The sequence below is a fragment of the Antedon bifida genome, chromosome 1 (genome assembly GCF_963402885.1).
Source record: "Antedon bifida chromosome 1, ecAntBifi1.1, whole genome shotgun sequence".
NCBI classification, from domain to species: domain Eukaryota; kingdom Metazoa; phylum Echinodermata; class Crinoidea; order Comatulida; family Antedonidae; genus Antedon; species Antedon bifida.
The window spans coordinates 9,861,431-9,887,976 of NC_136226.1; the positions used below are offsets into that span (position 1 = coordinate 9,861,431).

Below are 26,546 nucleotides of genomic sequence, written 5' to 3' on the forward strand. Positions count from 1 at the left end.
ATAACAAACGTGCATATAACATGATTTGGCGCATCTATGTTATTATGATGTATAGGCTTAGAATTAGTGTAGTGTGTGTTGTGTTTAGTAGGACCCCCATAACATACTTTAATAAATTATTTTATATAATGTTATCTATTTGGCAAACAAAAACATTAGTTGTAGTGGTGTGTGTTATTTAGTAGAACCCAATATTAAATTTTCTAATATTAATTAATTATTTTGTATACTGTATATTGAACTTTCTTTGTAAACAAAAACATTATTTTATATATTATTAAACAAATATGTTTAATATTAATTAAAGCCAGATAAATATAGTTACAGTTATGATATTTTAATATAATCCTTGTTTATATTAGTAAAATGTCAATAAAATAGAACATTTGTTGTCATGAAAACAGTCCCAGTTGGTCAAAATGGCATGTGTTAGATTCAAAGGTCAGAATTTTAGTACCTATAATATCAAATTAAGAAAAGCTTGCTAATTGCTTTACTTCCTCTGTAGCCAGTTAATTGTGAGCAAAGTACAGACTTATAGTCCATTATAGTTTTCTGTTGATGATGTATAGATACTAAATTAATGAAAATACACTTTATTGCTCAAATTGAGCATTTTCGGATGGTGTGTCTTAGGAGCCAGAAGTTTTCTTACTTCGATTTCTTGATAAATTTGAGAAGATTTAGGAATTATAAATTAATACTGTTGGATATTAGAGATTTTTAACAAAATGTATTACAGTACAGCAAAGATTTATGTAGACAAGAATCAGGCAAGTTGATAGCATTTTACTTTGTAATAAAGAAAAGTAGTCAGATTAATTATCAAACATTAGCAACAAATCAACTTTATTTTAAGTCAATGATATTGATTTAAGTTAGTTTTAAAAAAACTTAAGCATATGTATTTTGTTCTTAGACCCTTAGATGATGAAATTCATTCTTTAGATTAAAAAAACTTGTTTGATAAAATAATATAGCCTTGCTATTACTACTATTAAAAGAGAAAAAGAATATCTTTTTTTAAAACTTATTTTGCGCTCCAGCTAAATACAAGTTTTAACTCCATTCCATAGCAAACATTTGTATTGCGCAAGTTCCAAAAAGAAGAAAAAATGTTTAATCTACCCTGAATGTTACTAAACAAATTTGTCTTTAAATGTTATATTACTCGATATTTTGTACATTGTATCTAACTTTCCTTGTAAACAAAGCATTTTATATATACACTATTATTCATTGTCAATTAAGATTTGTTATTTTCATTTTATTAGTTATGGGATGACATTGATCCAGTTGTCATAAGGAAAATGGAAAGTTACAAACGTGCTCCCTCCTCTACTAGCCTTTTAAGTAAGTTGATCAATATTTTAACTGTTAAGCTCTGTCTACACTATCAAACTAGTTTGACAAAAAAAGTGTGATGTTCCCAAATATGGTAGTGATATGTTTAAATTTGGTAGTGATATGACATCATCATGTCCATATATGGGCACATCACACTTTTTTTGTCACAAAAAGTTTGATAGTGTAGACAGGATATTCTTTATCCCCTGATTTAAAAAATTATAGTGACAGCCATGCAGATTTATATTTTGATGATCTTGTTTTAAAATCATTTTCATTTTTAGAAAGTACAGTGAGTACAGACTTATAGTCATTATTATAGTTTTATGTTGTGGATGTATAGAAACTAATGAATATACACTTTATTGCTCAATTTGAGCATTTTCGATAATCTTGTTAAAAATGGTTTTAATTTTTAGAAAGTAGAGTGAGCGGGATCCTTGAGGTGCACCCAATGACACCATTAGAGCAAGAGGAGGAACTTAAGGAAGCAATGAAGATGCCGCTAGCTGCCATCAGTCGCCAACGCCTGCGCGCGATGCAGATCAACTTTCGACGTTGTGGTTCCGTGGATAACTGTATATCTAGCAGGGAGTTGATGAACGTTTTTAATGAGCATAATTTGGGAATACCAAATAGAACATTCCAGATGTTGATAAGTCAATTTAACGAAGGAACAGGAATCAACCATGAGAAACTGTGGAAGTTTTTGGTAGAAGCACAATCAAAAACAGGTAAGAATTAGACTTACATCAGTCATCATGCATATCGGCTGCTGTCCATTTCAGCCTCCATTCTTGTAGGCCTACTACCATAACAAAATATTTTGTTAGGCAGTTGTGATTGGTAATTAAAGCTGGTCTAACCTTTGTACAAAATAAAGACCATTATTTCCATAACCGGCCAAAGTGATCAGACATTATTCAATAAGAAAATACAAGACACAGCAAACAAATTGATTTGTAATAAAGTTATTGCTGTAAAGATCAATATAACATAGGTTTTTTACTTCCGTGAAATAATATGTAAACAAATCTTAAAAATTGCTGCAACTGAATTGAGGAGTGAACTTGGAGTGAAATTGATGCTTTTGCCCACTGCAATCAAATGTTTATTTATTCTGTTATATTTATAAGGAAAATAAATTCTGTTGTTCTGGTACAGTGACAATAAAAATTTCTCACTTTCTCAAACCAATATTTTATTAACTAACATTTGATTGTTCAATTAGGTCGAGACAGTGTCCAGGCTATTCACAAGACACATAATCATTATATGGGACATAGATTCAACGAAGAACTGTCATCCGCAGACAGAGCCTTACTAGAGAAAGTACACAAGGCATTGATGTCCAGCAAGGAATATGATCTAATTGAATTAAGGACATCATGCGAAGACAAGGACCCAAGTCGAAATGGACAAATCCCAAAGAAAAAGGTATGTTCTACCCAGACCTTCTTTTGGAACTGTAACAGACTTTCATCCCATACATATTAGGAAAACCGAAAAGTGTCTGTTTTTGGCAGAGTTGACTGTATAATAAGTATGATTTAACATTCATTAACATGTTGGTAAAACAATAACAGTAAATTGACTCCTACAAATAAATGTTTTGAGAATATTATATTTTAATATATAAATACAAAATTAGTCAAACATAACATGTTTGCCTGTGTTAAAAAAAAGTATGAAGATAAAGACTGCTTATTCAATGCTATTTTCTGTTACATAAGCCAACTAATAAACTGTATGATAAAATTCTTTTTTGCACAGTCACTTAGCAAATCTAGGGTGATTATAAATGTCATTTATTTTAGCTTCAAATAACGCAGAACTCTTTAGTTAGTAATTCTCATTTAATACAATTTGGTATTTAGTTGAAATACATTCAATGTATTGATTCTGTTTGAAGGTTCGTTTACGGTCATATTATATTGGGTTGTCATGGTTACATGATGCAGTTATTAAGTGCAAACTTAAGTGCCAGTATAATGTGGCGTGACATGCAGTATAAAGCGTGTGGGCTGTATAAAGAAATTTTATTAATACATATTGCAAAGTTGATTAACGTTGTCATTTTAAAGTATTTAATTTGGAAATGCATGGTAAACGATAAATGTTAATTTATATAATTCTTGTATAATTCTTATCTACTTTCCAAAAATATAAGCATTAAGCATATTATTAGATTATATTAATTACGTTTTTTTATAAATATTATATTCAATTCAATTCAATTCAACTTAACATTTATTTCTTCCTTCAAGAAAATGAGGTAATCGTAACAAATTAAGATATTCAGATTTTCATTCTCTTTTTAAACAGTTGAGTTTTAAAAATTATCTTTAAAAAACCTAAGAATTTCAAATAAATATACCCACAGCATTTTTCTTACTAATTTGCCTTCGGATTTATAAATTAGAATCAATATAGAAATGACATTGTTCAATAATAGGAAAATTAATATCAAAAAAATAAGTGATTTATTTATTGTATCATAAATATATATTAGATTTTGATAGAAATGATTAACAATATGGTAATATCAAGCCATAAATCAAATTTATGTCCTAATTTATATTCAAATTGAAAAGAATATTTTTAAATATGTACATTGTTACTTATTGATTAGTTTCTATGAAGTATTATAGTTACCATAGTAACTGTCTTTGTCAACAAAGATGTCTGTTATTGAAACTATTTGTTGTAACTAGTTGTTAGTCAAATTGGAATGGGCACAGTTCATTATTTATAATTGCCTTCTTTCAAATTTTCAATTAAAAAAAAGTTTGGGTTTGTTACATATAATGTATGTCTGTCGACAGTAAAAATTAATATTAGCGATATAGGTCAAAGTTGACCCTCTAATAAGTCTATACTTAGATTAACAATGATATTTGAGTAAATTGTTGATCATGGCAGTCAATCATATTTTGCTTTATTGTTTTTTTAACACAGTTTAATGTATTATTGATATAAAAGAATAGAATGGGACAAATGAAGTAAGAAACTTGCAATCTGCCACAGTCAAACTATGATGTTTAAAATGGTCTTCCAATTATCTATACATCGTCAACAAACAGTGGTTACACTGAGGAGTTAGGAGTTATTAATAGTCCTTTAAACACAACGTTGTATCATCCCTATTTTATAACCATTTTAATTATTCTACAGTTTAAGCGAATCGTTGAAGAACAGCATCTCCCATTATCTGGTGCTTTGTTGAATAATGTGTTAAAGAAGTGTGATGAAGAAGGAAACGGGATGGTCAAGTAAGTATTTTACACCAATAAAAAATAAATAAAGCTCTGTCTACACTATCAAGCTTTATGTGACAAAAAAATGTGATGTGCCCATATATGGACATGATGATGTTATATTTTCTCGTCGGTCCTTGGTTGTCTTAGATCGAAATCTCCCTATTCTTTAATGATGTACTTACTGTAGTTATTATATTACTATACAAAATTGTACCAGAAGATCCAATGAAATTTCATATAAACCAAAAGTAACTCAAGACAGAAGATATGTTGAGAAGCACATCAGATTCTTGAAAATGATTTAAGAGATCACAAGATCTAACAATAACATCTCTTTATTTAGAATTACCTTTGTTTATTCTATCAAACACAGTCATTTGATAATCTGTCAACACTATAGATTTATTTTTTATTTTATTCAATCGAAACCAACAGCGATAATTACCACCACTAACAGGTTTCATACAAACAAAGCCAGGACTGTTTAAAGCACCTTGATTGGTCCTAACATTGATCAAAGGCTTCTCTCGTCCAGTGCCCACCTTGACCAGAGGAAAGGCATAAGCAAATACGTGTGAGGCAGATACTAGATGCAGGGGCTGCCATAAGAGTCAACAGTGCTGATTTCAAATGCCTAACGGGACCCCAGCTCCATATACAGCACCCGATATTCCCAGATGGTCTCCCATCCAAGCTCTAACCAGGCCCAACGTTGCTTAACTTCGGTGATCTGACGAGAACCGGTGTTTCAACGTGGTAAAGCCTACCACAAAAAACAGTACATTGAAGGAAAATTGAAATAATGTATCATTTTTGTTTTAGCTGGTTTGAGTTTATGGTCCTCATGGAGAAAGCTGAACATCTAAGTATTACGCACACAAAAACACAAGAGCCAACAAACCAAACTAATCAAGTCTCAAAATCAAATGCACTCAAAAAAGCAGCTAATAATTCAGGTCCACCAGGTATGTTCGATATTTAAGCCATGTTCACACTGAGTGGCTAGATAAATGATCATGTAAAACAGGTGTAATGTTTAAAGCTCTGTCTACACTATCAAATGTTATGTGACAAAAAACTGTGATGTGCCCATATATGGAGCATATCACTTCCATATTTGGGCACATCACACTTTTTTTTGTCAAACTAGTTTGATCGTTTAGTCGGAGCTTAAGAATAGAACTGTTCACAATAAACTCTGATGAGAGATTAAAAAATGTAACATCACTATAGCTACTGGACCAAATTCGGGCGTAATGTGAATGTACCTTAAGCATTCATTCATGTCATTAGTAGTTTTTGATTGAAAATGAGTGGCTAGTGGTTGGTTAACAAATGGCAGATCTTAAATAAATATATTGATTGGCATTAATTTGTTTATTTTCAGGAAAGAAATCAAATGAAAAAGTTGCAGGACCTGTTAAAACAAAAGGTAACATTTTGTTTGTAACATTTTTGACTAGTGTTAATTTTGAAAAAAATATTTAAAATGGTTGATTCAGATTATTCAGATTTTGACCAAATATGGTTTTAAAACTGATTATATTTAGATACAACATAAATCAAACTGTTATACAAAGTACAAACTTAATAACACACTTGTTACATAGGTACAACACTTAGCGCTGCTTCTAATCTAGTACGGGCATCTGTTTCCGCCAGAAAAAATCACATTACACTGAAAGGTATAATTTGGAAAAAGTTGATAAAATAATCATTATTTTGTAATATCATAAATATCATATATTTTTCATATTTTCAATTTTTAGCAACTTTATAAACATTGGTGTTTCAAAGTATTTTCTTGTTCATATCCAATATTTTGTGAATTTTCATATTCGTTCATATTTTCTTGCAAAACATTACTCTTACACCAGTTACTGTTTTCTTCCAGGTTTACTTATAATTATACAAACATGTTTTAAATTAAAAAACAATATTATTATGAATTTCTATTATTTTCTTTCAAAATACTTTTTTTATGATTCTAAATAATATGGAACATTATTTTAATTTCAAATTTTTGAGGCATGCATTTGTTGGGTCATATTTCATTAAATTACTATACTTTTTCATATTTTTTGTTCAATATTCACATGTTTTAACACTATAAGGTACTTTTATTAAACATTAGTTGTAAAACATATTTGTATTTTATAATTTTTTACCATTTTGATGTTTATAAAATTGTATTCATGTCTAATAATAATTCGTTTTATAATCATCATATAATCATATGACCAAAGTTCTACTAAATAAAATATGTAGAGGATTCTTGAATATGACCAGATAGCAATGTTAATTTTTTTGTTAATTAACAAAATATATAAATAACCTCGTTTATTTTTCTAGGAAAACAGACAAATAATAATAACAACAGTATAAAGAAACCAATCATTGAAGAAAAAGGTACACTTTACATATTGTATTTACAAAGAAAAAAAAAACTCAGCAATTAATAATTGTGAACAATTCAGAATTCTCCACTAATCATAAATCTTAAGTTGTATGTGTCTTTACCAGAACATAATGACACATTTCTGATTAATTTCAGAATATATATTTATTTACTTTAAATTATGTACTGTATTATAGAAAAGGCAACAGCGTCAGAACAGAGTGGAAAGGGACGAAGTAGCGTTTTGTCAAATGAATCTGGAAAAGAATCAGGTCGCAAAGGTTGGTATTAAATATCTCTACATTACTAATTGTGGTATAATAAATAATAAACTATTTAAAATGTTTTTCATATATTGTATCAAAAATTGGCGACAGCGAAAAGTATTATATGTAACATCCATAAACAGTGCCACATTTTATATATTTTTGTTTATAGCATGATACCTTTTAGATATTTTTATTGTTTATAAGTGTTATTATTTTAAAAGTTTATAAATATTTAGTATGTAATATTCTTGATCTTCATATTTTCATTAATATTTGACATATTATTTGTTTAACAAATTAAAAGTCAACAAAAGTTTTTCAGCATATTGGATCTATATTTTTAGTACTGTTTATGTACACCATAAATCCTATATTTATATGAGTATTTTAAAAAAATTCTATGATAAAAATCCAATAATACTGTTTTCTATTGTTTTCCAATTGATATTTACTTTAAAATCAATAAAAACACAACAATCTTATTGCATACTCTTTATTTTATTTATTATTTATTTTTATTAAAACATATTTAGGCAGGATAACATAATTCAGAAAAGATCGCAAAATTTCTGTTTTTCAATATGGTCCTGCAATGAAACAACTTTAAAAAAAAACACAAGAAAAATTGAAAAAAAATATAACAATCAGTGAATATAGAACGTTAATTACTCTCTCTGAAATATGATATATATATAAGATCATGCCATGTAATAATTGGAAATATGAAGATAGTGATTTCTTACTAGCATGCCATGATTATGATTTATTTTGTCAAACCAATATTTTGAAAGGGAAACGTTAATTGTAAAAAAAAGTTTTGTTGTTCTTTTCATGAACAGCTTCTTTTGAAAATATGACATTGACAACAAGGCTTACTGAACTCTAGAAGGCATATTATAGCATGTTTAACCTTAATCATATGTTCATTATATATTCCTTTCGTTTTGTTTTCTTATGGTAATATTTTGCATGTGTATTCAATTGTGTCGTAGTGACATTTAGAACAGGGGATACTTCTCCCTCGTCCAGTTGTAACTCAAGTAGAAGGGGGTCACTTTCATCAGTGGCCGGAGAATCTGATTTATTGAAAGGTAAGAACAGCCATCAACCTTTTTAACATAGTTTGCAAAATGGTGAAATGTTGAATCCTGGCTCGTTCAATTTGGTGTCCTTGTTTTATATACTTTTGGCTTACTCTAATACATAATGAATATATCTGAATATGTGATGTTTCCTTACATATGATTATTTGGAGGATATATATATTTCTTGATTTAAATATTCTATGTTCTATTTTGTTAAGCTCTGTCTACACTATCAAACTAGTTTGACAAAAAGAGTGTGATGTACCCAAATATGATAGTGATATGCCAAAATATGGTAATGATATAACATCATCATGTCCATATTTAAGCACATCATATTTTTTTTGTCACAAATGTGTAGACAGAGCTTTACTCTCTATAATTGTTTAGGAGCTGGACAGCAATCTCCTCGAATTGGCAGTGCAAAGTCGAAGGCATCAAGGCCTGGAAGCTCGACCCCAGGACAATCTAGGCCTGGTAGTGTTGGTCCTGGTCAGACTAGGCCCGGGAGTTCAACTACTGGGCAATCTAGACCAGGAAGCTCAACACCAGGCCAACCTAGGACTAATCCAGGGCAAGATCAAAGTCCCCGTCCAGGCAGTCGAAACACTCCCAACTCATCAAGAAGAGCATCACTCACTAGTCAAGGTAAATTTCTTGTTCCATATGCTTTCATACAAAATTTCTTTCAGGTATAAGTACACAAAATGATATTTTGTGCTCCAGCATGTGCCAAATGTGTATATGTGGTTATTTAATCAATATAGATTGGAATATGTAAACAGAATGTATATGTTTTATATAATAATGTATTTATTTAATGATTAATTAAAAACATTTCCCAGCAAGCTTACTTGAAATAATAGAAAAGGTTGGTCAATCAAAGGCAACTAAACTACCAAGTCTGAGTGCCTCTCTACCACAACTTTCTCGGTATTCTGAAGATGAAGATCGTTTGAACTTTAGCACTCTCTCATTGAAGACACTATCTGAAGTTGACATTACCCAGAGAGCTAACCAGCTGCCAGGACTGACAATGCCACTACATCAGCTGTTAGTTAAAAAAGCAACTTCAGATGTTCCTCCTTCGAAGAATGGTGACCTTAAGACGATTTCAGAAATGAACTCTGATGTGGATAAAGTAGATTTGATGGCAGAAGATGATAAGATTGATTCTGGTGTTGATGAGCCAATGTATTCAGAGAAGACTGATAAAACTGAAACACCAGGAATGGAAACAGAGCCAGGTCTTGAAACAATCATTGAAAGTGATCAGCAGCCGTCACCAGTGGAACACCTTGACATTCTGACAAAGAGTTCCGATATTGCTGACAAATCATCAAAGACTGATAAATCTAAACCAGTTAAAAAAGTTGAGTCAAGTAAAACAATTGTGAAGAAGCTTCCAAAACTCACTAGACCAACACCGAGTACCACAGCTAAATCTGGTAAAGCAAAAGGAACCAAGGATGATAAAGGTACACCATGATAGTCATCAGGCGGCATGCATCTTTGACGTTTTGACAATTTTTTCAGTAGTTAATCATTGTGTTCATTGTGTTCTTATCCATTCTCAACATTGTAGTATACTGTATCTTGTGAAATTAACACGTTGCACTCATTTGTATTCTAAAGCACTACTATTACTTGACAAATTAATTGTCGAGTTATAAATGCAGTTTATGCAATGTAATCTTTATTTATATTATCAATTTTGATATTAGCATACTGGAGTTCTGAAAAAAAAACAAAGGTTTTTGATTGTCAGTTGTCCTTCGAGACTTCAGTAATTTGGAGTGTTATAGATTAAGGACCATCACTTAAAAACATCTATGTCTATGTTTTACAGAGACTATGTGATGATCTTACATTTTCGAGGTTTAGAGATATAATGTTGAATGCAAGTATTGAGGTTTTATTGCTAAACCCAGCGGCAAACGTGTTAATAAACAAGGATAGTCTATAGTCAACTATTGTAGTTTAGTGAAACTAATACTTAGTAGATGATATTAAAAATGTAGAATTTTTAAGTTTACCTCAACATTTCCATACAGTTCATTTACCTAGTGTATTGTTATGTTACCATGGAGACAAAGCATGTTTAACAAATGGAATGTAAAATCTAAATTAGTTTGTTGTAGCATTCATTTGTGTTCATATGATTAGCATCCTTAAATTGTAGTGGATTTCTAAGAAATTATGTATATTGTTGCAACATTTTTTTAATGATTTTGTATGAAATAAAACATTTAATTAATTATGGTATAATATGGTATGGCTGAGGTAGATTATACAGATCAAGCATTTAGACAGAGGGTTCAAAAGAATCCCCCCCCCCCCCCCAACCACACGTTTTTTTTCAAACTAGAGACCACATTTGTTTTTGTTAATCCTACAGAGCCAGCAAGCAAACTCATCTACTAGACTAGGACTAGGTCTAAATCAATCTTTTCTTTAGGCGCTTTACGTAAAATTCCTGACTATAGCAAATCTTCTTCAACAAACATGAGCCACTGTGTACCGTGGCGTGAAACCTCAAATTGCATCTACCTCTACACATCACTCTTTCACCAATACATACCAACAGAAAATTATTATCTATGTACTGGTTATTCACAGATGATAAGGTCTGTTAATAATAATCTTAATTATGAGATATAAAATTTACTTCTAGGTGGAAAACGTGCGAAGAAACCACCTCCACTTGTGAAACGAACTGTCAAGCAAAAAGGTAAACATATTTGTTTAACTTTTTATAAACTATGAAAATAAATAAATAATATAATGGTATCATGTTTGTAGGCCTCCATGCCTGAGCCTTATTTGAAGGGTTATTAAAATTGTGAATTTTTACTAAATTCTCGATTCAATTTGTTTTCCAGATCCTAAGCTTCCACACAGTATGTCAATGCAGAACATGTCATCTATTTCTGAAGTGACAACAGAAAGAGGTTAGTCATTGGTTTATTGTCTTCATTTTTTCTCAAATCATTCAGGTGTATCAGTAATACTACTAATAATACATTTCATATGATTTTTGACAATATTTTGTTTTAGATATGCCTCATAGTGAATCAAGTCCAAATTTGATTGGCGTGATACCAAGCAACGAACTCGAAGATGAGACAGGTATAAATACATTATCAAATGTTATTAACTCTTATTTTATATATTTTACTTTGACCCAACCTTGGGTATACTGTAGGCCATCAACATGCTATCCAAAGTTTTGGTCTTTTTTGGTGTCAATATGTAGATGTCGTCGGTAGGTGTTCTTTGGAGAGTCCTCTATTTTAAGTCCTTAGCTCTTGTGGATTCCATGTCAGTGCCTGCCCTGTGATACTTGGCGGTTTCCTTTAGTGTTTTGATACTGGAATCTCTTTATACACCAATACACTAACAAAATCAATCATTCCTTAAGGTTCCAAAGGCCCCAATAAATGCAACACACTTTCCAATAATAGAAAAGAAACATCATTTGGCCCAAGGGTGTTTTTTGAGAGAGTTGACTGTATGTATGTATATTTACATACATATTCTTGACTTGTATGTTTACATTGTCTTATTGCATTATAATAGTTTTATTAGTTATGATGATCAATATTGTGATATCATAAATAATGTTGAATATATATTCATAGCAGTAGACTGGCGTCTATTTGGTTATTTAATATACTTTTTATAGTCTTGTTATTCATATACTGCTGAGAATTGAATATCATTGTTTGTACAGAGTAAACAAATCAGTTTTTGATTTATAAGTTGAAAATAAACTTTTAAAAAAAATTATACATATTGAGACTGAAATGTTCTTCCTGCAATAAGTCTATTAGAAAACCATTGAGTAATCATATTGTGGCTAATATTTTACCATTTAAATGTATTTGTGCATGTCAGTCTAAAGTTCTGTCTACACTATCATACTAGTTTGACAAAAAGGTGTGATGTGCCCAATTGATAGTGACATGACGTCATCGTGTCCATATATGGGCACATCACATTTTTTTGTTACAGAAAGTTTGATAATTTAGACATAGCTTTACACTTTTAGTAGTTTCTATACTGCATACAGCTGTAGTAGAATATAAAGTAGCATAAAACAATGCTGTTTTATGTTTTGTTTTCGTTTATTTAGACCTTTCTGAGAGCCCTCTAAATCAGAGCATATCATCCCAGAACTCAATAGCAACAGCAACACAAGCACAAAAAGGTAAACACAGTAACTGAATATCAATGTTAACATTTTTATTTTGGATTAATTGTTTAAAGATGTATTGTCCCCCACCCCGCAAAAAAATAATGAAGATTAATTGAATCAGACTTAAATAGGTTATTTTGTAGTTTTAATTAGGTTAATCACTTCCGCAGAAACAAAAATGAAACAAATAATGTTTTCACTTATAAAATGACAAAATAAATGATTAAATTCAACCAAAACCAAAAACCCATTGGCTGGCAGCCAATTTGACTTTGTTTTGCTTTAAATTACAGTTTTTTCAAGTAAATAAATTTATTTTTGATCTAAGTGGATAACTATTATGTGACATTAAAATGACATATTCAACAAAAACTTTTTAAAGAATTATTTTTTCGGGGGGACAAAACATAATAATAATAAATAAAGGCCTGAAACAGTATACCTTTATTAATAAATAGTATTTTAATTTATTTAAATTTATTTAAATTAATAAACTTTATATTGTGATATCAGATACTGTTGAAAGTCAGCTGAACCAGAGTGTATCATCTGAAAATTCTGTAGTCATGACAACCCAAGGACAGAAAGGTAATATTAATAAATCACTCATACCAACCATTAAATTGACCAAACACAATCAATAATGTCATCAGATGATATATCAGTCATTTAGTCTGATAACAAAACAATAGTTATTCAACAAATTAAGAAACAATACTCAAATCAATACCTATTGTTAGTTTTCCTGTAAATTGGGATTATAAGTATATTTATCAATAAATTTTGAAACAATTTTGTCAATAGTTAATTCCGTTAAAATCCTTTTTTACAAAATAGAGAAATAGGAATTATTATTGACCAATTTTTTTTCAAAATTTAATTCAATATGTAATAAAACATACAGAATAAGAACATATTATCCAATACTTGTAATATCTTGTGATATAACCTGTTAAAAGCTCCAAAACATGCATACATATTGATTACAAATGTGTAGGTAGGCCTTTTCTTTATACTCGCGGGCAAATACGTTTTTCATTAAAACAATGTTTTCTTTTTTGTTTATAATAATCTTGCTTACATTAGTTGTGGCCATGGAGGCCAAATCCGGAACAAGTTCCCCTGGGTCTATCAACCTTTCGCTGGATAGTGGCTCGGTATCAAGCCAAGGTCTTTTAATTTTTGTTTATATTTAAATACTGTCTTGTATGTCACTTTTTGCTATTTCGTGTGCATCAGTATTTGCCACTACAATTTATTATTGTTTTCATCCACTGAATATCATCATGGTTGACAATAATATTTTTGAGTTGGGTTATTAAATTGCCAAGTTTAACCAGATAGTGTTCTGAATAAAGAAATAACTAAATGCCATGGGATTAGGATTATTTTGCATAAAGTTGTATTGTTTTTGCTTGTGTGTTGTAACAGCCATGTATATGTTTTATTAAAACAATTCACTCTCTACTACTGGGGTGGTAATTCTGTGAATCAATGCTTCTATCCACTGCTGCCAGATATTTACAGTACAGTAGTATAATAATTAATCTGAAAATAATGTTGCATTGAAATTGATTAGACTATTACTATATCACTATACAAACAGATTTTTTATTTTTGTTATTTTCGGACGGACATATGTTTCAAATGATTTGTGTTCAATTTTGAAGCATACTGTACTTTTTTTTTTTGGCTAAAAACAAATCTTGTATAAGAAATAATTCTTAATTTGTACAATTATTTGTTAAAATAGTTTGAAGTTTTAAAATGTTGTAAGTGTTTTTTTGTGTTAAAAACAAAACTGAATAGGAGTTGTTGTTGCTTTTAATATTGAAAAATATAATGTAGTTTATTAGTGTAGGATTCCCATGTCTTTTTTATTTTTGGAGTTGTGCTGTAATCTAGAGTACCAGAATACGTTCATTAAGGTGCAATATTATAGAACATGCATTAGTAACTCATGGAGGTACCATACACTATATAAACCAAGCTTAGCCCTTGTAATATACAGGAATGAGCACTAACAGGTTTTTTTTAAAATTCAACAATGACTTGTTTTATTTTTTTTTAGAGCAAAAGGCGTTGTCTCGTATTGAATCTAGCCACAGTTTGAACTCAATCAGTAGTCACAGCTCAGCAGACTCACATGGTTTGTAAATGTTTTCTTTTCAATAAATTTTAAAATAGTGAAAAATGATTTATATTCTTATTTCAAATCACAATAATTAATAATAACATTTGTTTCAGCAATATAAATGCTATACAAAAAAACAAGAGGAAGAATATAACAGCACAACAACAAAGTATTAAGATATAGAAAATGCAATATCTGAATATATAGAGAGGAGCCACACTGTTTTAAGTGACTGTGGTACTGATAGAAATTTTAACTAGTATATGTGAACTAGTGTTTAACTACAGTAGTTTGAACTGTGAATGTAGTACTAAATGATGATTTCTTTTTTTCCCCTCTTTCTTTTTTTTTTATGCCATCATTATTAAAACTAGCCCCAGACACAGCTCCCTTGTTACAAGGGGCATCAGGGGCTTTTGGGTCTAAAAACTGGGGAAAACCTGTCAAACTTATGAATTCATTCAAAGGATTCTTATCACGGCACAAGAGTACAGACAAGTTGGCAGGTATAACTATGAAAAGTGCTTTCAAACCCAAATGTTGGTTTATGTTATGAAAAGTGTTGATCATGGCTTGTATGCTTGCTTATGGCTGATGCTCTATATACAAAACTGCATTGAAACATTCATTGTATACAAAAATCGGGGACAAAAGGGTTACAAAACCTTCTGTTTTTTTTGTGTTTGATTGTATTTTGAATAAGAATGTATTCTTCATCATCGTTATCATCATCTACATCAGTGTAATAATCATTAACATCTGCAGCATTATCATAATCATCATCATTGGCATTATCATAATCATTTATATTAACAATATGTCCTTTAATTGTCTGTCTAGAGAATTATGTTTCAATGTTCTTCCTATCATTGTTGCTCTTCAGTGTTTAATGTCAAAAAAGAGTTGTGCTTTATTTCAGTTATACTTCTCAACAATTCATTGTCAATTTCTGTTTATGCATTCCAATAATCCTTGAGTTATGTATGTCTGTGCAAAATGTATATGAAAGGCTTGTACACTATGTTGTTCATTATTTCAATGTAAAATTATCAAATTGATAAAATAGCAAAATTACCATATATTTATGTTCATTATATAACATAATAATAATCTGAAACTTTTGGCTCATATTGTTAGGGTCAAAGGTTAAAATACCCCAAGAGCCAGTGAAGATGGAAGTTGTTGTTAGGGAACAACCAATGACAGTTCACATTCCTGATACTTTTGCTGACAAGAAACTAAAGTTTGATGAACCCAAGGATAATTTAACATTAAATTGGATGTAAGCAATATTAAATTTAGATTGTACCATTTTACAATGGAATAGTTTTATCTATTTTTACTTGAGAGATTTTCATTTTGCGCTATGAAACTTCCTTAAGCTCTGTCTACACTCTTTTCAAACTTTATGAAAAAAAAAATGTGATGTGCCCATATGTAGACATGATGATGTTCAATACCATATTTGGGCATATCTCTACAATATTTGAGCACATCACTAGTTTGATTGTATAGACAAAGTTTTGAGCTCTGTCTACATTCTATCTATAACTTTATATGATGTCATATCACTACCATATTTGGGTACATCAAACTTTTTTGTCAAACTTGTTTGATAGAATGTAGACAGAGCTTTACTGTTTTTTGAAGGTTTGCATGGAAGGATATTTCAACAAATATTATTTATTTTTCTAGTTATGGGTATCGTGGCAATGATTGTAGAAATAACTTGCATCGTATATCAAGTGGTGAGATTGTATACTTCATCTCATTTATAGCTATTATTTACAATCACAAACAACAGAAACAACGTTATTACAAGGATCATACAGGTGATATTAGAAGGTATGTCACTCATTCTATCAGATGCTAGGTTAAAAATTGGGACTTATTAAATTAAAAACAGTGGTTTGGATTGGCCTACTTTTCTCAGCATAGATTTAGACTAATTTCAAAACCATTTGATACAAACTTGGGAGCCTAGACATTTTTTCCATTCACAGATATTAGATATTGAAAAAGTCAATTATAATTTTTATTTATAGATTTAATTGATTTGTGTTTATTCATTTTAGTATGGCTGTCCATGAAGATCAGGTAACCATAGCAACTGGACAATCCGATTTAGATGGTACTAAAAAACAAGTTAAGGTGAACAATTACATTTTTAACTTAATAATAAATCAATTGTATATTGTTTGCTGTAGTATGATAATATTCATCCTCAAATTGAGGAAAATTCGGATTATGTTTTCTACGGACCTACAGCAGCCATGAATGACGATGATTGTAATTAATTTCATGTTAAAGAAAAAAATATATATAGTATATTTATACATTTTCATATTTAAGTCAAAATTAAATGCATTATTTTATTTCTTTTTCAGACTTGTATTCGAATATGGAATAGTACAAACTTAAAAACGTTGCATGTTATTGAAGATGATGGATTTCAACAGGCTATTATATGTTTGTCTTTTTCTCAGGTTAGTGAGCAATTTTTACATTAAATTTTTACAAGATTTACTTCACTTAAAATGTGTACAATTTAAAAAATGTTCAAGATTTTCAAGATAAGCAATCTATCCCCATCTAAAGATCTGTCTACACTATCAACCTTTTTGTGACAAAAAAATGTGTGATGTGCCCATATAAAGACATGATGTCATATCACTACCATATTTGGGCATATCACTACCATATTTGGGCACATGACACTTGGCAAACTAGTTTGATATTGTAGAAATAGCATAAGCTTTATAATTTTCTCAGTTTTCATTCATAAATCAATAATTGTGATATTGATTGATTTTCTTTTTAAAGTAGGATATATTTTATTAATTTTTTTTGCAGAATTTACTTGCAGCTGTCGATAATTATGAAAGTCACACACTATCATTATGGGATGCGAAGACATATAAAAAAGTGTCTGAAACTAAGGTTTGTCTACAAGGAAAGATATTATATATATTCTCCAGTAAGCATGGTTGGATTTTAGATATTGGCTTCCTTTTTAGAAAAAATATTGTACAATAATTAGGCAGAGTAATAATTCATGTTCAGTATATGTTTCATAAAAACATTAAAACAACATGGTATGTTATCTTTGATTTCATTATAACCATTTCAGTGCAATACAGATATTGTTTGTTTCCTTTGAGACAATTTATTGCACAATAATTAGGTAGAATAACAATACATGTTCTGTAGACCATGTACAAATGTTCATAAAACAACATGATATTCTATCTTTGTTTCATTATAACCATTTCAGTGCAATACAGATATTGTTTGTCAGATCGGTTTTCACCCAAAGAAAACAACACGCATTGTGTCGATTGGCAAAGATCATCTGGTTTTCTGGGATCTCAAGGGAAGTGCCATCGAACAGACGATGGAAGCTGATTATGGGGTAAGACTGAAGAACAAATTTATTTTTTATTGTTTTTTTAAATAACTAAATATTTGATTGGTAAAACTTCTTATTCTTATTTCCAATTATTTATCTGGTTGTTCATGTTACCATTTGTTTGTATTACTTAAATGTATTTTTGTATAATTTATTTTAGGAGAATGAAAAACCTAAATTCATAATATGTATGCTGTTTCGAGCGAATGGTGACATAGTGACAGGAGACTCAAATGGGACAATCATGATTTGGTTAAGTGGACAAAACACTCCAAGTCAGGTGATACGCAAAGCACATCAGGTGAGGAAGAATAATTGTGTTCTAAAGTTCTGTCGACACTATCAAACTATATGTGACATAAAATGTGATGTGTCCATATATAGACACGATGATGAAATATCACTACCAAACTAGTTTGATAGTGTAGACAGAGCTTTAGATTTAAAATCGAAGAACACACATGAGTAAGAAAGATTTGTCATACAATTCAGAGAAACTAAACCAGTACGGTAATAACATAATTCAAGATAATTTTAAGGTCAAGTATGTTTGCCGACGTCCACTTATCTTTTTGAAAGTACATTCTAAGGATCATCCCAATTCATCAATTCATCGTACTTTTAAAAAGCCCTTTCACTTCTCAAGAACAGAAAAACCAACAAGATGGAGGAGCTTATATGCACATATATAAACATGATGACATCATAACAATTAAGTTGAATCTGAATAATAGGTACAATACAAATGCACACATGGCTTTCCATATCTCAATTATTCTACTGTTACATTTTATAATGTTGATCTATATTTTTTGTAGTGTCCAATATTTGCTTTAATTGAACACAAGAAATCACTACTAAGTGGAGGACGTGATGGTAGTATATATGCTTGGGATGTCAAGGATTCAAAATGTTATAAATCAAGTGAATTGCTCGTAAGATGATTTTACTTATTATGTTATAACTAATACACATCAAATTAAAAACCATAGGCCAAAATTACATACTATCACACAGCACAGTGTATGAAGCTTTCTCACGAAATATATTCTATAGTACTGTATACTATAAGAGGTTGTGTGTTTGTTATGGGACGCATCCAAAACATTGGTATCAAAATAACAGTGGACTTGTACTGGAAAGGTTTTTAACTATTTTCTAGTCATATTTTGTTTATATATATATATATTATATAACTTGCACTAATGAATGCCCGAAAGCTAGTCTTTATGGTTTTGATTTAGCTTTTTGCTTATTTTATTTCTGAGATCCAGCCACTGATACCCACAGCATTGTAATTTTTTCAGTAATTTATATATATATATATGTTGTATATACAATCTGCAGACAGTACTGTTTCGATCTTATTAGATCTCGTCAGTGCAGATCAGGTTTCGAAATGATATGTACTGCACAACTGGCACAATATATAGGCTGAGTTCTGCGGGACATGGTACACTGATTATGAACATAAAAAGTGCACAAACTAAATGATTTTTGTTGTTGCAGATTCCCGCTTCTGCTGGGGGTGTTCGTACCATACTTGTAGATGACTTGTTTACTTATGTTGGAACGACACTCAATTGTATACTGAGGTCAGAGTTGCAGGACACTGGACCATTGTTATCAGGGGCAATCATTGAAAAAAACCTCATAACACAGGTAATAACAAAATACTATTTTTAACTTGTTTTATTGTTCATTCAACATATATACTTAAACATATAAATTTATATTACCAAGTAAGAATGATTAAATTTAAAGGATAAGTCAGTAAACTCTCCTGATAGTGGAACACCTGGTCAATCCTTTGTCAGATATTTGCCCAACTTTGACGTAATTATTCTATATACTGAGTACATTATGAGAATACCTGATAACTAGCCTGGCATTCATACCTAGTAGACCACCAAGCCTGCTCAAGTAAAGTAGTGCAAACATCTGACTAATAATTTAGTTCCCAGATGTAAAGCTACTTTGAAATAGTTATTAAATCATCCTGGTAATTTTAAAATTTTGGAGTCCCCAAATTCTTTCCTTCAAAATTCTTTCTGGTAAACTAGACATTGTTTGCCAGCCCACAGCAGTGGATTGTATTTATTTAAATGTCTACACTATCAAACTTTATGTGACAAAAAAATGTGATGTGCCCATATATAGACATGATTTTGTCACATCACCACCATATTTGGGCACATCACACTTTTTTTGTCAAACAAGTTTGATAGTGTAGACAGAGCTTAAAACAATGGATAAAGCTTATAACAAATATCAAAATTCCCAACTGTTTCTGCTGTCACCAATTTTTCTCTTATTTCCATTTAGGGACACTATGATGAAGTACATGGCTTGAAGGTGTACCCAGCACAGACGGCTGTTGCACCTTCATTACAACAACATGCACAGGGTGTGTTCCTAACATGTGGATACGATGGTATGGTCTGTTGCTATGATTCCAATACACATCAAGCATTGTGGAAGCATTGGGTAAAAGATTGCAATATTCAGTGTGTAGATATTCATCCAAATGGCACCATCCTAGTGATGGGTGGTAAGAGTGCAGAGTAAGTATTTCATTACATGGTCAGTTTACTTGTTACTTTAAGAAGACTACTCACCGACTTTTGAAAATTCTGTCCTATATTTTAACACTAGCAGGTCTGAAAATAATACTAAAAAGTGGTCCAGAATTAGGACCGTGGTCCGGATTGCCTCCAAAATTTAATGGAGTGGTCCTTGACCACATATCTATCTGTATTTTTATTTTGTTACATATATTGCAATAACTTTTTGAGTAATCCTGCTAACAAACAAACAAACAGACACACGATTTATTACATAAACCTCCTTGGCAGTGGTAAATAAAAGGATATTGAAATTAAGAAGTAGAGAAAGAATGAGTTTCGATCATAGATGCTTATGGCATTCATGTTTTTAAATCAAAAAATGTATATTTGAAAATACTTTGCATTGAAATGACATACAATCTCTGCGTAAGCACGTGTTCCGTTCCGGCTCCAGCAAATCAAATCAGATCTCAATGTTCGTTTTCATGATGCTCCATACAGCTATGATATACATGTAGCCGCGTAATTACCAGGAAGAGTCTAATGCTGTACTCGTAAATGTGAACTGGAGCCATGAGCTGGACTGGAACAGGTGTGAAAGATCCTTTAAACAAATACAATTTATGGAATAATTTTAAATAAATTCCTGTCCATAGTTTATAGTGAGTAGGTAAAATAATGAAACGATCATTTGATGAGAAATTTAGTGTGTCCATTACCATAATTGTTTTTTTCTCTCTTTCGTTTTTATTCTAAAACACCAGTATTGGCAGCAGGTTAGTGCCTTGAAAAAGTTAATTGCGTTTATATTATAGCCTTCATATATAGCATTTTGATTTTTCTTACTATTTTGAAAGAAATTTGTGTTAGATATTTCCTAACTTTGCTTTTGTGTGTTGTTGGCTTCAATATTCTTTATTTTTCAGTACATGTTTCTATATTCTTCAATAATTAATATTACTTAATGTTACTTTAGCTTAATTACACATAGTAATTGTAGTAACAGTATATAATAATGTTGTGACATGTTTGGCATGCCATACTTGAGGCAGTAATGACAACAAATGGGTTACTTTATTTAGTTAGAAACTATGGCAACTTGTTAAATAATAAGTAGTTATGAAGATATTATAACAAACAAGTTTTTTTCTACTTTTTTAAACGATCACATTATTTAAAAAATCTATGTACGAGTTGTTCTTTTTGATGTCTCTATTTGCAGTGAAAAACACATTTTTTATGGATCTTTTATTCTGGATTTATTTTTATGTCTGCTGCATGTTGCTTACTGTTTTTGTGTTTTGTTGCAAGTTGTTCAAAAGTTACATGAAACTAGTCTTACTTTAACACTAAACGTATATTTGTAATAAAACTATTTGCAAAATTAGTTATTTATTTTAGTATTTTATAATGATAGACCTGTGTTACAGATTCTCTCTATTAAGTATGATACATATACCCAGGCCTGCATATACCTGCATTTTTGTAATAATTAGGTGATCATTTAGAATAAAATGATCACCTATTGTTATTGTATAAAATCTTTATTATTATTTTTTTTCTTTTTATTATTTTTTTTCTTTTTATTGTTTCTGTACACTATTTTGTGTAACAATTATCTCAAAAAGTTTAATGTCAATGATTACAAAAATTTCAGAATATCTTTCAAATAATATAACTTAATCCTAATAAGCTTTCCAGCGTGATCACTCATCCGTGACGACATTTATACGCCATTTTGCGAAATCACATTATCAATCATATCTCCAAAATTCATTATCACATATTAATGAAATTCACTACACGTAAACTTCAGATCAAGGGTAAAAATATTAGCAAATAAAAAGTTGCGCGTTTCAAGGTCATGCATGTGAAATCACGCGCTAAAAATTTAAAACGCGCAAAATTAGGTTTTGATCAATTTAGAGCATGAATTAGGCCATTTGCGTGTTTCCAAAAATTACTGCGCAAAAAAAAATTTTGCGCGCGCGATACTTAAAAAGCGTAAAAAATATGAATTTTTTTTACAAACCTCATTCTACTCACCATCCTTAGTACATTCACCAAATTTGAGTCAGTTCCGACTTAAAATAACGCTATACGAGCACGTTAAAAATGACAAAATGCGCACATTAATTTTACAAAAGTTCTGAAAATGGTGAAAAATAGGTCTTTTTTAAAATGAAAATAATTCTTCAGAATGCAAGATGACCCCCGATTTTTTTAACTTATTCTGGAAGCCATTGAGTTGTAGATATGAATTCATGTACACATTTGACGTACAAAATGTTTTGACGTCATCAAATGGCCACTTGAATTTAAATATTAGGATTTGTTATCTTTTTGTGTAGATTATCACATTCAACAGAGCGCATCTTGGTTATGTGTGCTCGAATTTCGCACAAATTTCAGTATGTGCTTGCTTAATTAATTATCTTTATCATGAGTTGACACTATTTTCATTTTATTGACGTCATCACGCGTAAAAACTTGAATAACGTAGGCCGTGTAATTTCACCTTCGCAGTAAATTTGAATATCTTACAGCTCTTCAGAATTGAAGGTTACCTTGATGATTATAATTTATTATGAAAGCTGATGAAATGTAGATATTAATTCATATAAAAATTAAGCCTATCGGATGTTGTGACGTTAACATATGGCCAGTTGAAGTGAAAAAGTAGTTTTTTCATATTTTTCGTCAAAGTTATACACATTTCAAAGAGCGCGCACAGCGCTTCTACGTGCCAAATTTTTTTCCAAATCTTATATTTTTTTGCTCAATTAATTATCTTTCGAAATTGTCATCTTAAAGTTTAGTTTGATAACGTCATCATGCCAAAAAATTAGAACATGTGTGTCCCGTAATTTCACCTATGCTACACTGTATATAGATATACACTATATACTGACATATGGCATATAGGCACAACTCAGCACTATAAGCGTATATAATAGGATGGCATACATCAACATTTTCCGATCGTATGTTAACGTACGTGCATGTTTAAAAAAAAATAATTTCAGTAAAATGATCACCTATAATTCGTCAAAGTGACGAATTAAATTCTAGTTAGCATTACATTTGCATAATTAGTTTTAGTATAATCTGCTTAATTCTTCATGTTCAATCTTAATACATTATCTAATTTTAAATTACATAATGTTAAATTAATACATATTCTGTTTTTCAGTCTCTGCTTTTTTAGTATTAATCTTGAAGGTAGTTTGTTTGAGTTGAATCGGTCAAAGGTCAGCAAGAGTATGATAACAACAGTTAAATTCTCTCCTGGTAAGTTTTGAGAATCCATATGTTTATTCAATTTGCATTGGTTGTTAGTACAGTGATGTTTATACAATATCTCTCTCCTCGTTGAGGTCTATTTTCAACTCTTTAGAAGTGTGTAGGCCTACATTGTTGATGTATTTCTATCTATAAATCCAAAACAATGATGTGGACATCAGTGGCTGAATCTTAATAGAGATGAAAATCAAATAAATCTATATCAATTTTGTAAGATTAGCCATATCAGAGAGTTGCATTAGGATGGGATGTTGGAAAGAGGGAAGAGCGAACAGTGATTTAGTATAGAGCACTCCCCTTTTTTACTTTTTTTGCCTTTCAAAAGAGTACAGTGTTTCAAAATTAAACATTAATTTGCCTCATTGAAAATATTGGTTTTGCTAATGCTAATTTACATAATGTACATTGTTTCCTTATGAATATTCATAAAGATGGACAAACACTAGCAGCTGGTTGCTATGATGGTAGAATCACAACAGTGAGATTGATTGATGATGGCAGGAGGACAGAGATCGTTGGCAAGTGTAACATTCATCAAAGTTCAATAACAGGTCTTGATTGGTCGAAAGATAAATGTTATAATGAAGATTACATTCTTCAGAGCAGTTCAAGTACATTTGAGTATTTTAATTGTAAGTAATTAACATAATTGATTACTTTGTTTAATATTTTAATTACAATATTTACTAAGATGGTCAAATTTGGAGTGAGTGCAGAATCTCTTTGAGCTTTGGCATATTCTCACTCCTGCTTATAAATATTATTATAATTACTAAAATATAAATGTGTCTTACATTATTTAAAGAAAGAAATTGACACTTTATATGAACATATTAATTTTCTAGTAATGTGTTTCCTATCTTTTTCATTTTCAGTTACGCCTTCATGCGAGTTGATCAACAATTTGGTAGAAACTAGGAATGCAGAATGGATGACAAACAATTGTATGGTTGGTTTCCATACAAATGGTTAGTAAAAAAGTTTTTTTATTACGGTTTATTTGGAAAATTGCCTAAAATACAAAGTTAAGTAGTTTTGTGCTGTCCAGAATAACTTTATATAAGCTTAGAAGATTATGTCCGTTGGGGTCCTTTTATAATGTAAAATAAATAATTGTATTGTTTAATAGAATATAAAATAAATAGAGTTAATTAACTACTTAATTTAAATGATACCCTAATTATTTGGTTTGAAAATCAACTTTTTGTTATAAAGCTCTGTCTACACCATCAAACTTTATGTGACAAGAAAAATGTGATGTGCCCATATGGACACGATGATGTCATATTACTGCCATATTTGGCCACATCACACTTTTTTTTGTCACATAAATTTGATAGTGTAGACATTGCGTGGGGGCTACATACCGCACCACTGCACTCAAATAGGTATGTGAAAAGTAATTTACATAAGTTATATAAGCTATCATGCATCCTCCGCTCAGCCCGACCCCATCTTCTCTAATCTGACATTTTTGTATCTTACCATATATATACACACAATTTATGATCTAATTCTGCAAAAGTGTTGTTTATTATAAATATATATACTATTGATTTGTAGGAATTTGGGGTGGTGAAATGGCTTGCACTGAGTTTACTACCGTTGATAGATCACATGATCAAAATCTGTTGGCAGCTGGTGATGAAGATGGTGATATTAAATTGTACACGCACCCTTGTAGTAACCAAGAGGTATTTTATTTTATTTTTAAAACCAGAAACAACAGCAGAAACAAATCCGCCACCTACAGCTTTGTTTAACAGATACAAAGACAATTACAACAACTCAGAAACACTTAAATTACAACGAAACAGATAAAGATTGGAAATAAAAATGTCGATATGGGGATGGGCCTGGACTAAACTATTATAAGATAAACTTAATCTACTGATTAAAAATTATAATTTAAGAGATTTGAATCCATAATATTTATGATATTTCTATGATACATACATTTTTTTTTTCAGGCAAAATTTAAGAATTTTCACGGTCATGCTTTCGGAGTTAAATCAGTGGCGTTTGGAGAAACCGATAAATTTCTTATATCTATTGGTAATAGGGACTGTGCAATTATTCAGTGGAACTTGAACAAATAACTTTTTTGTATACTCTGTGTATTAAGAGTAATCCCTAAAAGTTGATATGTGACTCACTCCCTCAGATCATAAATACGGGACTGCATTTGTATGCAGTACCAATGGTAGGCCTACTCCTTATTTCCCCAAAAACCTGCATATCCAGTGAACAATGCCTATTCTATTAAACCCTACACAGCTGTTGGACTTATTATGATAGCATCTACCAATATGTAGAATAAGTAACATTATTGTCTATAACAAAATATAATTCTGTGTTTTTCTGCCATATTAATTTTCATAAATATTTCATTTTTTTAAATAGATGAGTTACCTTTAAAATGCGAGGAAAAACAAAATTTCAAAACAATGTTCTGGTTTTTTTTAAAAATGATATCAAGAATATGAATAGTTTGAATGAAATCAGTTTTACCAGTAAGTTTTTAAATATTGTTAATGCAGCTTTTTTTATATATAAATTTGGAAAAAGTATACATT

At 30.4% G+C, this 26,546-nt stretch overlaps 1 protein-coding gene and 1 pseudogene across 2 annotated transcripts; one reads left to right on the forward strand and one right to left on the reverse strand.

Moving 5' to 3' along the window:
* The first annotated feature begins 1,274 nt into the window (after nucleotides 1-1,274).
* LOC144841462 (uncharacterized) lies at nucleotides 1,275-26,463 on the forward strand. Of its 2 annotated transcripts, XM_078697797.1 has the most exons (32): nucleotides 1,275-1,353; nucleotides 1,767-2,081; nucleotides 2,579-2,784; nucleotides 4,522-4,619; nucleotides 5,430-5,572; nucleotides 5,995-6,039; nucleotides 6,960-7,016; nucleotides 7,203-7,286; nucleotides 8,267-8,365; nucleotides 8,750-9,007; nucleotides 11,034-11,090; nucleotides 11,242-11,310; nucleotides 11,417-11,488; nucleotides 12,495-12,569; nucleotides 13,071-13,145; nucleotides 14,629-14,706; nucleotides 15,066-15,197; nucleotides 15,829-15,973; nucleotides 16,387-16,536; nucleotides 16,767-16,842; nucleotides 17,079-17,177; nucleotides 17,545-17,631; nucleotides 17,966-18,103; nucleotides 18,261-18,401; nucleotides 18,919-19,035; nucleotides 19,610-19,762; nucleotides 20,426-20,664; nucleotides 23,861-23,958; nucleotides 24,402-24,602; nucleotides 24,846-24,938; nucleotides 25,534-25,664; nucleotides 25,941-26,463. In XM_078697797.1, the coding sequence occupies exons 1-32, from the start codon at nucleotides 1,311-1,313 to the stop codon at nucleotides 26,067-26,069; spliced, it is 3,903 nt and encodes a 1,300-aa protein (XP_078553923.1). In that variant the 5' UTR covers nucleotides 1,275-1,310; the 3' UTR covers nucleotides 26,070-26,463. The 2 variants fall into 2 exon arrangements, with proteins under 2 accessions (XP_078553923.1, XP_078553930.1); XM_078697804.1 differs by lacking the exon at nucleotides 15,066-15,197 and having other exon boundaries at nucleotides 25,941-26,459.
* LOC144853903 (5S ribosomal RNA) lies at nucleotides 5,260-5,377 on the reverse strand (annotated as a pseudogene).
* Nucleotides 26,464-26,546: the final 83 nt, after the last annotated feature.